Here is a 19,221-nt window from a genome sequence, read left to right as displayed (position 1 = left end):
AGCGATGAAGAGTGCAGAAGTGGACTCACAGGCCAGGATGTTGACATATCGGTTCTTGGCTTTGTTCTCTGCTTGACTGGAGCTGTCAGCGCTGATGCCCATGTCCACCGTGCACGCCTGCACCTCCTGCAACACACGTGCACACTTGTGGACCACCACAGTAGATCCTTTCAGGGTACATACACATACACACTTACTCCCAGTTTTGTGCCGGTTGTATAAGAACACGCGTGCAAAGGATGCACGGTAAGGTACTGAATTCAGTACTTTTTTTTAAATCCTGCCATCTCCAACACCCACAAAGCAAGTATGCTTGCCAGAGAACGTTTGAACATTAAGTAATGCGTTAGCTCGATGCTAATTTACATTGGGTTTGCCATAGACAGGCTACTACTAGCATTAGCGATTTCAAATGGCAATATCTACGCCTCCAAATTTGGTAATGGAAACTACATCTCAGATGGATGTTACAATCACACCTGGCACACTGCTTACCGTACAAACACTATGTAGGGCGCAACATAACACAATCGGCTTCATGGAAAAAAAAGGAAGGAGAAAAAATTGTGCAAAGCTGCCATGCATGGTGCTTTTTAAAAAAACATCTTTAAAACAGTCATTATTTAAGACTTTATAATGAATTAAAATCAATGTTTTTGTTGTTTTATGAATTATTGACCTTTTCATGTCTCCAATTACTTCACATCAAATATTCTACTTTGAAATATTTTTTGGGGGGGAAAATATTGCATTTTGTGAGTGTTTGCCATAAAACAACAACAACAACAACGTTTGCTTTGACAATAAAGGGCTTAAAACAATTAAAAACCCCGCCATTGCTAAAACATATTAATCAATGTTTTTATGAGGTATTAACATATTTTAGACTACTATTACTTAAAATATTTTAATGTGAAATAGTTTGCGGGGTTTGCTTTTTGACAACAAGTACACACATACACACACTTTTATACTGTATAATAACACACACACACACACATACACACACATTTATACTGTATAATAACACACACACACACATTTAAACTGTATAATAACACACACACACATACACACACATTTATACTGTATAATAACACACAAACACATTTATACTGTATACTAACACACACACACATACATACACATTTATACTGTATAATAACACACACACACACGCATTTATACTGTATAATAACACACACACACACATACACACACATTTATGCTGTATAATAACACACACACACATTTATACTGTATAATAACACACACACACATTTATACTGTATAATAACACACACACACACACACACACATGTATACTGTATAAAAACACACACACACACATTTATACTGTATAATAACACACACACACACACACGTACACACACATTTATACTGTATAATAACACACACACACATTTATACTGTGTAATAACACACACACACATACACACACATTTATACTGTATAACACACACACATTTATACTGTATAATAACACACACACATACACACACATTTATACTGTATAATAACACACACATTTATACTGTATAATAACACACACACACACAAACACACACATTTATACTGTATAATAACACACACACACATACAAACACATTTATACTGTATAACACACACACACACACATACACACACACGTATTTATACTGTATAATAACACACACATTTATACTGTATAATAACACACACACACACACATACACACACACGTATTTATACTGTATAACACACACACACATTTATACTGTATAATAACACACACACATACACACACATTTATACTGTATAATAACACGCACACACACATTTATACTGTATAATAACACACACATACACACACATTATTACTGTAAAACACACACACAAACATACACACATTTATACTGTATAATAACACACACACACACATTTATACTGTATAATAACACACATACACACACATTTATACTGTACAACACACACACACATACACACATTTATACTGTATGATAACACATACATACACACACATTTATACTGTATAATAACACACATTTATACTGTATAATAACACACACAAACATTTATACTGTATAATAACACACACACACATACACACATTTATACTGTATAATAACACACATACACACACCTTTATACTGTACAACACACACACACATACACACATTCATACTGTGTGATAACACATACACACACACATATTTATACTGTATAATAACACACACACATTTATACTGTATAATAAACACACACACATACACACACATTTATACTGTATAATACACACACACACACATTTATACTGTATAATAACACACACACATTTATACTGTATAATACACACACACACACATTTATACTGTATAATAACACACACACATTTATACTGTATAATAAACACACACACATACACACACATTTATACTGTATAATAATACACACACACATACACACACATTTATACTGTATAACAACACACACACATACACACACATTTATACTGTATAATAAAACACACACACACATTTATACTGTATAATAACACACACACATACACACACATTTATACTGTATAATAACACACACACACACATTTATACTGTATAATAAAACACACACACTTATACTGTATAATAACACACACACACACATACACACACATTTATACTGTATAATAACACACACACACTCACATTTTTACTGTATTATAACACAGACATACACATACACACACATTTATACTGTATAATAACACAAAAACACATTTATACTGTATATTAACACACACACACATTTATACTGTATAATAACACGGACACACACATACACACACATTTATACTGTATAATAACACACACACACATACACACACGTTTATACTGTATAATAACACACACATTTATACTGTATAATAACACACAGACACACACACACATATATATATACACACATTTATACTGCATAATATCACACACACACATTTATATTGTATAATAACACACACACACACACACACATTTATACTGTATAATAACACACACACATTTATACTGTATAATAACACACACACACATACACACACATGTATACTGTATAATAACACACACACACATTTATACTGTATAATAACACACACACATACACACACATTTGAAGTGAAGTGAAGTGAATTATATTTATATAGCGCTTTTCTCTAGTGACTCAAAGCGCTTTACAGAGTGAAACCCAATATCTAAGTTACATTTAAACCAGTGTGGGTGGCACTGGGAACAGGTGGGTAAAGTGTCTCGCCCAAGGACACAACGGCAGTGACTAGGATGGCGGAAGCGGGAATCGAACCTGCAACCCTCAAGTTGCTGGCACGGCCACTCTACCAACCGAGCTATGCAGCTATTTTTTATTAATATACCGTAGCTGTGTGTGTCGATATTTATACTGTATAATAACACCCACACACACACATACATACACATGTATACTGTATAACACACACACACACACACATTTATACTGTATAATAACACACACACATTTATACTGTGTAATAACACACGCACACACATTTATACTGTATAATAACACACACACACATTTATACTGTATAATAACACACACACACACACATTTATACTGTATAACACACACACACACATTTATACTGTATAATAACACACACACACATACACACACATTTATACTGTATAATAACACGCACACACACATTTATACTGTATAATAACACACAAACACATACACACACATTTATACTGTATAATAACACGCACACACACATTTATACTGTATAATAACACACACACACATACATACACATTTATACTGTATAATAACACACACACACATACACACACATTTATACTGTATAATAACACACATACACACCCATTTATACTGTATAATAACACACACACACACACACACACACGCATTTATACTGTATAATAACACACATACACACACATTTATACTGTATAATAACACACATACACACACATTTATACTGTATAACACACACACACATACACACACATTTATACTGTATAATAACACACACACACACACGCATTTATACTGTATAATAACACACATACACACACATTTATACTGTATAATAACACACACATACACACACATTTATACTGTATAATAACACACATACACACACATTTATACTGTATAACACACACACACACATACACACACATTTATACTGTATAATAACACATACATACACACACATTTATACTATATAATAACACAAACACACATTTATACTGTATAATAACACACACACACATTTATACTGTATAATAACACACACACATACACACACATTTATACTGTATAATAAAACACAAACACATTTATACTGTATAATAACACACACACACACATACATACACATTTATACTGTATAATAACACACACACGCATTTATACTGTATAATAACACACACACATACACACACATACACACACATGTATACTGTATAAAAACACACACACACATTTATACTGTATAATAACACACACACACATACACACATTTATACTGTATAATAACACACACACATTTATACTGTGTAATAACACACACACACATACACACACATTTATACTGTATAACACACACACACATTTATACTGTATAATAACACACACACACACACACACATATATATACACACATTTATACTGCATAATATCACACACACACACACATTTATACTGTATAATAACACACACACATTCAGACACATTTATACTATATAATAACACACACACACACACATTTATAACGTATAATAACACACACACATTTATACTGTATAATAACACACACACTCATACACACACATTTATACTGTATAGTAACACACACACACACATACACACACGTTTATACTGTATAATAACACACACACATTTATACTGTATAATAACACACACACATACACACACATTTATACTGTATAATAACACACACACACCCATTTATACTGTATAATAACACACACACATACACACACATTTATACTGTATAATAACACACACACACACAAACACACACATTTATACTGTATAATAACACACACATTTATACTGTATAACACACACACACACACATACACACACACGTATTTATACTGTATAATAACACACACATTTATACTGTATAATAACACACACACACACATACACACACGTATTTATACTGTATAACACACACACACATTTATACTGTATAATAACACACACACATACACACACATTTATACTGTATAATAACACGCACACACACATTTATACTGTTTAATAACACACACATACACACACATTATTACTGTATAACACACACACAAACATACATTTATACTGTATAATAACACACACACATACACACATTTATACTGTATAATAACACACATACACACACATTTATACTGTATAACACACACACATACACACACATTTATACTGTATGATAACACACACACACATGTATACTGTATAATAACACACACACACACATTTATACTATATAATAACACACACACACACATTTATACTGTATAATAACACACACACACATGTATACTGTATAATAACACACACACACATACACACACATTTATACTGTATAATACACACACACACATTTATACTGTATAATAACACACACACACATTTATACTGTATAATACACACACACATATTTATACTGTATAATAACACACACATTTATACTGTATAATAAACACACACACATACACACATTTATACTGTATAATACACACACACATTTATACTGTATAATAACACACACACATTTATACTGTATAATACACACAAACACATATTTATACTGTATAATAACACACACACATTTATACTGTATAATAAACACACACACATACACACACATTTATACTGTATAATAACACACACACACATACACACGCATTTATACTGTATAACAACACACACACACATTTATACTGTATAATAACACACACACACATTTATACTGTATAACAACACACACACATACACACGCATTTATACTGTATAATAAAACACACACACACATTTATACTGTATAATAACACACACACATACACACACATTTATACTGTATAATAACACACATACACACATTTATACTGTATAATAACACACACACACTTATACTGTATAATAACACACACACACACATACACACACATTTATACTGTATAATAACACACACACACACTCACATTTATACTGTATAATAACACAGACATACACATACACACACATTTATACTGTATAATAACACACAAACACATTTATACTGTATATTAACACAAACACACATTTATACTGTATAATAACACAGACACACACATACACACACATTTATACTGTATAATAACACACACACACACATTTATACTGTATAATAACACACACACATACACACACATTTATACTGTATAATAACACACACACACACATTTATACTGTATAATAACACACACACACATACACAGACATTTATACTGTATAATAACACACACACACACACACACACACACATACACACACATTTATACTGTATAATAACACACACACACACATTTATACTGTATAATAACACACACACACATACACACACATTTATACTGTATAATAACACACACACACATTTATACTGTATAATAACACAGACACACACACACACACATTTATACTGTATAATAACACACACACACATTTATACTGTATAATAACACACACACACATTTATACTGTATAATACACACACACACATACACACACATTTATACTGTATAATAACACACACACACATTTATACTGTATAATAACACACACACACATTTATACTGTATAATACACACACACACAAACACACACATTTATACTGTATAATAACACACACACACATGTATACTGTATAATAACACACACACACATACACACACATTTATACTGTATAATACACACACACACATTTATACTGTATAATAACACACACACACATTTATACTGTATAATACACACACACATATTTATACTGTATAATAACACACACATTTATACTGTATAATACACACACACACAAACACACACATTTATACTGTATAATAACACACACACACATTTATACTGTATAATAACACACACACACATTTATACTGTATAATACACACACACACATACACACACATTTATACTGTATAATAACACCCACCCACACACACACACACATGTATACTGTATAATAACACACACACACATTTATACTGTATAATAACACACACACATTTATACTGTGTAATAACACACGCACACACATTTATACTGTATAATAACACACACACACATTTATACTGTATAATAACACACACACATACACACACACATTTATACTGTATAATAACACACACACACACATACACACACATTTATACTGTATAATAACACACATACACACACATTTATACTGTATAACACACACACATTTATACTGTATAATAACACACACACACATACACACACATTTATATTGTATAATAACACACATACACACACATTTATACTGTATAACACACACAAACACACACACACATTTATACTGTATAACACACACACATTTATACTGTATAATAACACACACACACATACACACACATTTATATTGTATAATAACACACATACACACACATTTATACTGTATAACACACACAAACACACACACACATTTATACTGTATAATAACACACACACACATACAAACACATTTATACTGTATAATAACACACATACACACACATTTATACTGTATAACACACACAAACATACACACACATTTATACTGTATAATAACACACACACATTTATACTGTATAATAACACACACACACATACAAACACATTTATACTGTATAACACACACATACACACACATTTATACTATATAATAACACACACACACATTTATACTGTATAATAACACACACACACACACATTTATACTGTATAATACACACACACACATTTATACTTTATAATAACACACACACACATTTATACTGTATAATACACACACATACACACACATTTATACTGTATAACACACACACACATACACACACATTTATACTGTATAATAACACATACATACACACACATTTATACTATATAATAACACAAACACACATTTATACTGTATAATAACACACACACACATTTATACTGTATAATAACACACACACATACACACACATTTATACTGTATAATAAAACACAAACACATTTATACTGTATAATAACACACACACACACACATACATACACATTTATACTGTATAATAACACACAAACGCATTTATACTGTATAATAACACACACACATACACACACATACACATACATGTATACTGTATAAAAACACACACACACATTTATACTGTATAATAACACACACACACATACACACATTTATACTGTATAATAACACACACACATTTATACTGTGTAATAACACACACACATACACACACATTTATACTGTATAACACACACACACATTTATACTGTATAATAACACACACACACACACACACACACATATATATACACACATTTATACTGCATAATATCACACACACACACATTTATACTGTATAATAACACACACACATTCACACACATTTATACTATATAATAACACACACACACACACACATTTATAACGTATAATAACACACACACATTTATACTGTATAATAACACACACACTCATACACACACATTTATACTGTATAATAACACACACACACACATACACACACGTTTATACTGTATAATAACACACACACATTTATACTGTATAATAACACACACACATACACACACATTTATACTGTATAATAACACACACACACATTTATACTGTATAATAACACACACACATACACACACATTTATACTGTATAATAACACACACACACACAAACACACACATTTATACTGTATAATAACACACACATTTATACTGTATAACACACACACACACACATACACACACACGTATTTATACTGTATAATAACACACACATTTATACTGTATAATAACACACACACACACACATACACACACGTATTTATACTGTATAACACACACACACATTTATACTGTATAATAACACACACACATACACACACATTTATACTGTATAATAACACGCACACACACATTTATACTGTTTAATAACACACACATACACACACATTATTACTGTATAACACACACACAAACATACATTTATACTGTATAATAACACACACACATACACACATTTATACTGTATAATAACACACATACACACACATTTATACTGTATAACACACACACATACACACACATTTATACTGTATGATAACACACACACACATGTATACTGTATAATAACACACACACACACATTTATACTATATAATAACACACACACACACATTTATACTGTATAATAACACACACACACATGTATACTGTATAATAACACACACACACATACACACACATTTATACTGTATAATACACACACACACATTTATACTGTATAATAACACACACACACATTTATACTGTATAATACACACACACATATTTATACTGTATAATAACACACACATTTATACTGTATAATAAACACACACACATACACACATTTATACTGTATAATACACACACATATTTATACTGTATAATAACACACACACATTTATACTGTATAATACACACAAACACATATTTATACTGTATAATAACACACACACATTTATACTGTATAATAAACACACACACATACACACACATTTATACTGTATAATAACACACACACACATTTATACTGTATAACAACACACACACATACACACGCATTTATACTGTATAATAAAACACACACACACATTTATACTGTATAATAACACACACACATACACACACATTTATACTGTATAATAACACACATACACACATTTATACTGTATAATAACACACACACACTTATACTGTATAATAACACACACACACACATACACACACATTTATACTGTATAATAACACACACACACTCACATTTATACTGTATAATAACACAGACATACACATACACACACATTTATACTGTATAATAACACACAAACACATTTATACTGTATATTAACACAAACACACATTTATACTGTATAATAACACAGACACACACATACACACACATTTATACTGTATAATAACACACACACACACATTTATACTGTATAATAACACACACACATACACACACATTTATACTGTATAATAACACACACACACACATTTATACTGTATAATAACACACACACACATACACAGACATTTATACTGTATAATAACACACACACACACACACACACACACATTTATACTGTATAATAACACACACACACACACACATTTATACTGTATAATAACACACACACACATACACACACATTTATACTGTATAATAACACACACACACATTTATACTGTATAATAACACACACACACATTTATACTGTATAATAACACACACACATTTATACTGTATAATACACACACACACATACACACACATTTATACTGTATAATAACACCCACCCACACACACACACACATGTATACTGTATAATAACACACACACACATTTATACTATATAATAACACAAACACACATTTATACTGTATAATAACACACACACACATTTATACTGTATAATAACACACACACATACACACACATTTATACTGTATAATAAAACACAAACACATTTATACTGTATAATAACACACACACACACACATACATACACATTTATACTGTATAATAACACACAAACGCATTTATACTGTATAATAACACACACACATACACACACATACACACACATGTATACTGTATAAAAACACACACACACATTTATACTGTATAATAACACACACACACATACACACATTTATACTGTATAATAACACACACACATTTATACTGTGTAATAACACACACACATACACACACATTTATACTGTATAACACACACACACATTTATACTGTATAATAACACACACACACACACACACACACATATATATACACACATTTATACTGCATAATATCACACACACACACACATTTATACTGTATAATAACACACACACATTCACACACATTTATACTATATAATAACACACACACACACACACATTTATAACGTATAATAACACACACACATTTATACTGTATAATAACACACACACTCATACACACACATTTATACTGTATAATAACACACACACACACATACACACACGTTTATACTGTATAATAACACACACACATTTATACTGTATAATAACACACACACATACACACACATTTATACTGTATAATAACACACACACACATTTATACTGTATAATAACACACACACATACACACACATTTATACTGTATAATAACACACACACACACAAACACACACATTTATACTGTATAATAACACACACATTTATACTGTATAACACACACACACACACATACACACACACGTATTTATACTGTATAATAACACACACATTTATACTGTATAATAACACACACACACACACATACACACACGTATTTATACTGTATAACACACACACACATTTATACTGTATAATAACACACACACATACACACACATTTATACTGTATAATAACACGCACACACACATTTATACTGTTTAATAACACACACATACACACACATTATTACTGTATAACACACACACAAACATACATTTATACTGTATAATAACACACACACATACACACATTTATACTGTATAATAACACACATACACACACATTTATACTGTATAACACACACACATACACACACATTTATACTGTATGATAACACACACACACATGTATACTGTATAATAACACACACACACACATTTATACTATATAATAACACACACACACACATTTATACTGTATAATAACACACACACACATGTATACTGTATAATAACACACACACACATACACACACATTTATACTGTATAATACACACACACACATTTATACTGTATAATAACACACACACACATTTATACTGTATAATACACACACACATATTTATACTGTATAATAACACACACATTTATACTGTATAATAAACACACACACATACACACATTTATACTGTATAATACACACACATATTTATACTGTATAATAACACACACACATTTATACTGTATAATACACACAAACACATATTTATACTGTATAATAACACACACACATTTATACTGTATAATAAACACACACACATACACACACATTTATACTGTATAATAACACACACACACATTTATACTGTATAACAACACACACACATACACACGCATTTATACTGTATAATAAAACACACACACACATTTATACTGTATAATAACACACACACATACACACACATTTATACTGTATAATAACACACATACACACATTTATACTGTATAATAACACACACACACTTATACTGTATAATAACACACACACACACATACACACACATTTATACTGTATAATAACACACACACACTCACATTTATACTGTATAATAACACAGACATACACATACACACACATTTATACTGTATAATAACACACAAACACATTTATACTGTATATTAACACAAACACACATTTATACTGTATAATAACACAGACACACACATACACACACATTTATACTGTATAATAACACACACACACACATTTATACTGTATAATAACACACACACATACACACACATTTATACTGTATAATAACACACACACACACATTTATACTGTATAATAACACACACACACATACACAGACATTTATACTGTATAATAACACACACACACACACACACACACACATTTATACTGTATAATAACACACACACACACACACATTTATACTGTATAATAACACACACACACATACACACACATTTATACTGTATAATAACACACACACACATTTATACTGTATAATAACACAGACACACACACACACACATTTATACTGTATAATAACAAACACACACATTTATACTGTATAATAACACACACACACATTTATACTGTATAATAACACACACACATTTATACTGTATAATACACACACACACATACACACACATTTATACTGTATAATAACACCCACCCACACACACACACACATGTATACTGTATAATAACACACACACACATTTATACTGTATAATAACACACACACATTTATACTGTGTAATAACACACGCACACACATTTATACTGTATAATAACACACACACATACACACACACATTTATACTGTATAATAACACACACACACACATACACACACATTTATACTGTATAATAACACACATACACACACATTTATACTGTATAACACACACACACACATTTATACTGTATAACACACACACATTTATACTGTATAATAACACACACACACATACACACACATTTATATTGTATAATAACACACATACACACACATTTATACTGTATAACACACACAAACACACACACACATTTATACTGTATAATAACACACACACACATACAAACACATTTATACTGTATAATAACACACATACACACACATTTATACTGTATAACACACACAAACATACACACACATTTATACTGTATAATAACACACACACATTTATACTGTATAATAACACACACACACATACAAACACATTTATACTGTATAACACACACATATTTATACTATATAATAACACACACACACATTTATACTGTATAATAACACACACACACACACATTTATACTGTATAATACACACACACACATTTATACTTTATAATAACACACACACACATTTATACTGTATAATACACACACATACACACACATTTATACTGTATAACACACACACACATACACACACATTTATACTGTATAATAACACACACACACACACATTTATACTGTATAATAACATACACACATACACACACATTTATACTGTATAATAACACACACACACTTATACTGTATAATAACACACACACACACATACACACACATTTATACTGTATAATAACACACACACACACATTTATACTGTACAATAACACAGATACACACACATTTATACTGTATAATAACACACACACACATATTTATACTGTATAATAACACACACACACATTTATACTGTATAATAACACTGCCACACACATACACACACATTTATACTGTATAATAACACACACACACATTTATACTGTGTAATAACACACACACACATACACACACATTTATACTCTATAACACACACACATATATATATACACACATTTATACTGCATAATATCACACACACACACACATTTATACTGTATAATAACACATACATACACACACATTTATACAATATAATAACACACACACACACATTTATACTGTATAATAACACACACACACACATTTATACTGTATAATACACACACACACATTTATACTGTATAATAACACACACACACACATTTATACTGTATAATAACACACACACACATACACACACATTTATACTGTATAATAACACACACACACATACACACACATTTATACTGTATAATAACACAAACACACACACACATTTATACTGTATAATAACACACACACACATACACACACATTTATACTGTATAACACACACACATTTATACTGTATAATAACACACACACACATACACACACATTTATACTGTATAATAACACACACACATTTGTACTGTATAATAACACACAAACACACATACACACACATTTATACTGTATAATAACACACACACATTTATATTGTATAATAACACACACATTTATACTGTATAATAACACACACACACATTTATACTGTATAATAACACACACATACACACACATTTACACTGTATAATACACACACACATACACACACATTTATACTGTATAATAACACACACACACATTTATACTGTATAATAACACGCACACACATACACACACATTTATACTGTATAATAACACACACACACACATACACACACATTTATACTGTATAATAACACACATACACACACATTTATACTGTATAACACACACACACACATTTATACTGTATAACACACACACATTTATACTGTATAATAACACACACACACATACACACACATTTATATTGTATAATAACACACATACACACACATTTATACTGTATAACACACACAAACACACACACACATTTATACTGTATAATAACACACACACACATACAAACACATTTATACTGTATAACACACATACACACACATTTATACTGTATAACACACACAAACATACACACACATTTATACTGTATAATAACACACACACATTTATACTGTATAATAACACACACACACATACAAACACATTTATACTGTATAACACACACATACACACACATTTATACTATATAATAACACACACACACATTTATACTGTATAATAACACACACACACACACATTTATACTGTATCATACACACACACACATTTATACTTTATAATAACACACACACACATTTATACTGTATAATACACACACATACACACACATTTATACTGTATAACACACACACACATACACACACATTTATACTGTATAATAACACACACACACACACATTTATACTGTATAATAACATACACACATACACACACATTTATACTGTATAATAACACACACACACACATACACACACATTTATACTGTATAATAACACACACACACACACATTTATACTGTACAATAACACAGACACACACATACACACACATTTATACTGTATAATAACACACACACATATTTATACTGTATAATAACACACACACACATTTATACTGTATAATAACACTGACACACACATACACACACATTTATACTGTATAATAACACACACACACATTTATACTGTGTAATAACACACACAAACATACACACACATTTATACTCTAAAACACACACACACACATATATATACACACATTTATACTGCATAATATCACACACACACACACATTTATACTGTATAATAACACATACATACACACACATTTATACAATATAATAACACACACACACACATTTATACTGTATAATAACACACACACACACACATTTATACTGTATAATACACACACACACATTTATACTGTATAATAACACACACACACACATTTATACTGTATAATAACACACACACACATACACACACATTTATACTGTATAATAACACACACACACATACACACACATTTATACTGTATAATAACACAAACACACACACACATTTATACTGTATAATAACACACACACACATACACACACATTTATACTGTATAACACACACACATTTATACTGTATAATAACACACACACACATACACACACATTTATACTGTATAATAACACACACACATTTGTACTGTATAATAACACACAAACACACATACACACACATTTATACTGTATAATAACACACACACATTTATATTGTATAATAACACACACATTTATACTGTATAATAACACACACACACATTTATACTGTATAATAACACACACATACACACACATTTACACTGTATAATACACACACACATACACACACATTTATACTGTATAATAACACACACACACATTTATACTGTATAATAACACGCACACACATACACACACATTTATACTGTATAATACACACACACACATACACACACATTTATACTGTATAATAACACACACACATTTATACTGTATAATAACACACACACACATTTATACTGTATAATAACACACACATACACACACATTTATACTGTATAATAACACACACATACACACACATTTATACTGTATAATAACACACATACACACACATTTATACTGTATAACACACACACACACACACACACACACACACATTTATACTGTATAATAACACACACACACATTTATACTGTATAATAACACACACACACACATTTATACTGTATAACACACACACACACATACACACACATTTATACTGTATAATAACACACACACATTTATACCGTATAACACACACATACATACACACACATTTATACTGTATAACACACACACACACATTTGTACCGTATAATAACGCACACACACATACACACACATTTATACTGTATAATAACACATACATACACACACATTTATACTGTATAATAACACACACACATTTATACTGTATAATAACACACACACACATTTATACTGTATAATAACACACACATACACACACATTTATACTGTATAATAACACACACATACACACACATTTATACTGTATAATAACACACATACACACACATTTATACTGTATAACACACACACACACACACATTTATACTGTATAATAACACACACACACATTTATACTGTATAATAACACACACACACACATTTATACTGTATAATAACACACACATACACACACATTTATACTGTATAATACACACACACATACACACACATTTATACTGTATAATAACACACACACACACACATTTATACTGTATAATACACACACACATATTTATACTGTATAATAACACACATTTATACTGTATAATAACACACACACACATTTATACTGTATAATAACACACACACACAATTTATACTGTATAATAACACACACATTTATACTGTATAATAACACACACATACACACACATTTATACTGTATAATAACACACACATACACACACATTTATACTGTATAATAACACACACACATTTATACTGTATAATAACACACATACACACACATTTATACTGTATAATAACACACACACACACATTTATACTGTATAATAACACACACACACACATACACACACATTTATACTGTATAATAACACACACACATTTATACTGTATAATAAACACACACACACACACACATTTATACTGTATAATAACACACACACATTTATACTGTATAATAAACACACACACACACACATTTATACTGTATAATAACACACACACACACACACACACACATTTGTACTGTATAATAACACACACACACACATACACACACATTTATACTGTATAATAACACACACACACACACATTTATACTGTATAATAACACACACACACACACACACACACACACACACACACACACTTATACTGTATAACACACACACACACACATGTATACCGTATAATAACACACACAAACACACACACACATTTATACTGTATAATAACACACACATACACACACATTTATACTGTATAATCACACACACATACACACACATTTATACTGTATAATAACACACACATACACACACATTTATACTGTATAATAACACACATACACACACATTTGTACTGTATAATAACACACACACACACACATACACACACATTTATACTGTATAATAACACACAAATACACACACATTTATACTGTATAATAACACACACACACACACACACATTTCTACTGTATAATAACACACACACACACACACACACACACATACATACACATTTATACTGTATAATAACACACACACACACACACACATTTATACTGTATAATAACACACACACACACACACACATACATACACATTTATACTGTATAATAACACACACACACATTTATACTGTATAATAACACACACACACACATTTATACTGTATAATGACATACAGCGGGGCAAAAAGTATTTAGTCAGCCACCGATTGTGCAAGTTCTCCCACTTAAAAAGATGACAGAGGTCTGTCATTTTCATCATAGGTACACTTCAACTGTGAGAGACAGAATGTGGAAAAAAAATCTACAAATTCACCTTGTAGGAATTTCAAAGAATTTATTAGTAAGTTATGGTGGAAAATAAGTATTTGGTCAATAACAAAACTTCAACTCAATACTTTGTAAAATAACCTTTGTTGCCAATA

General features: G+C 30.3%; 1 protein-coding gene across 4 annotated transcripts in view; it reads right to left on the bottom strand.

Annotated features, from left to right (window-relative positions):
• The window catches only part of LOC133561055 (receptor-type tyrosine-protein phosphatase zeta-like), a 213,382-nt gene that overhangs the window by 33,965 nt on the left and 160,196 nt on the right, over positions 1-19,221 (bottom strand). For all 4 annotated transcript variants that reach the window (XM_061914222.1, XM_061914221.1, XM_061914219.1 and 1 more), the window contains one exon: positions 30-126. In XM_061914222.1, coding sequence (XP_061770206.1) covers positions 30-126 — 97 coding nt within the window. The remainder of the gene's footprint in view (positions 1-29; positions 127-19,221) is intronic.

Source organism: Nerophis ophidion, linkage group LG10 (genome assembly GCF_033978795.1).
Source record: "Nerophis ophidion isolate RoL-2023_Sa linkage group LG10, RoL_Noph_v1.0, whole genome shotgun sequence".
NCBI lineage: Eukaryota > Metazoa > Chordata > Actinopteri > Syngnathiformes > Syngnathidae > Nerophis > Nerophis ophidion.
Note: the sequence above shows the minus strand (reverse complement) of the source record. Positions and strands in the feature narration are given on the sequence as shown.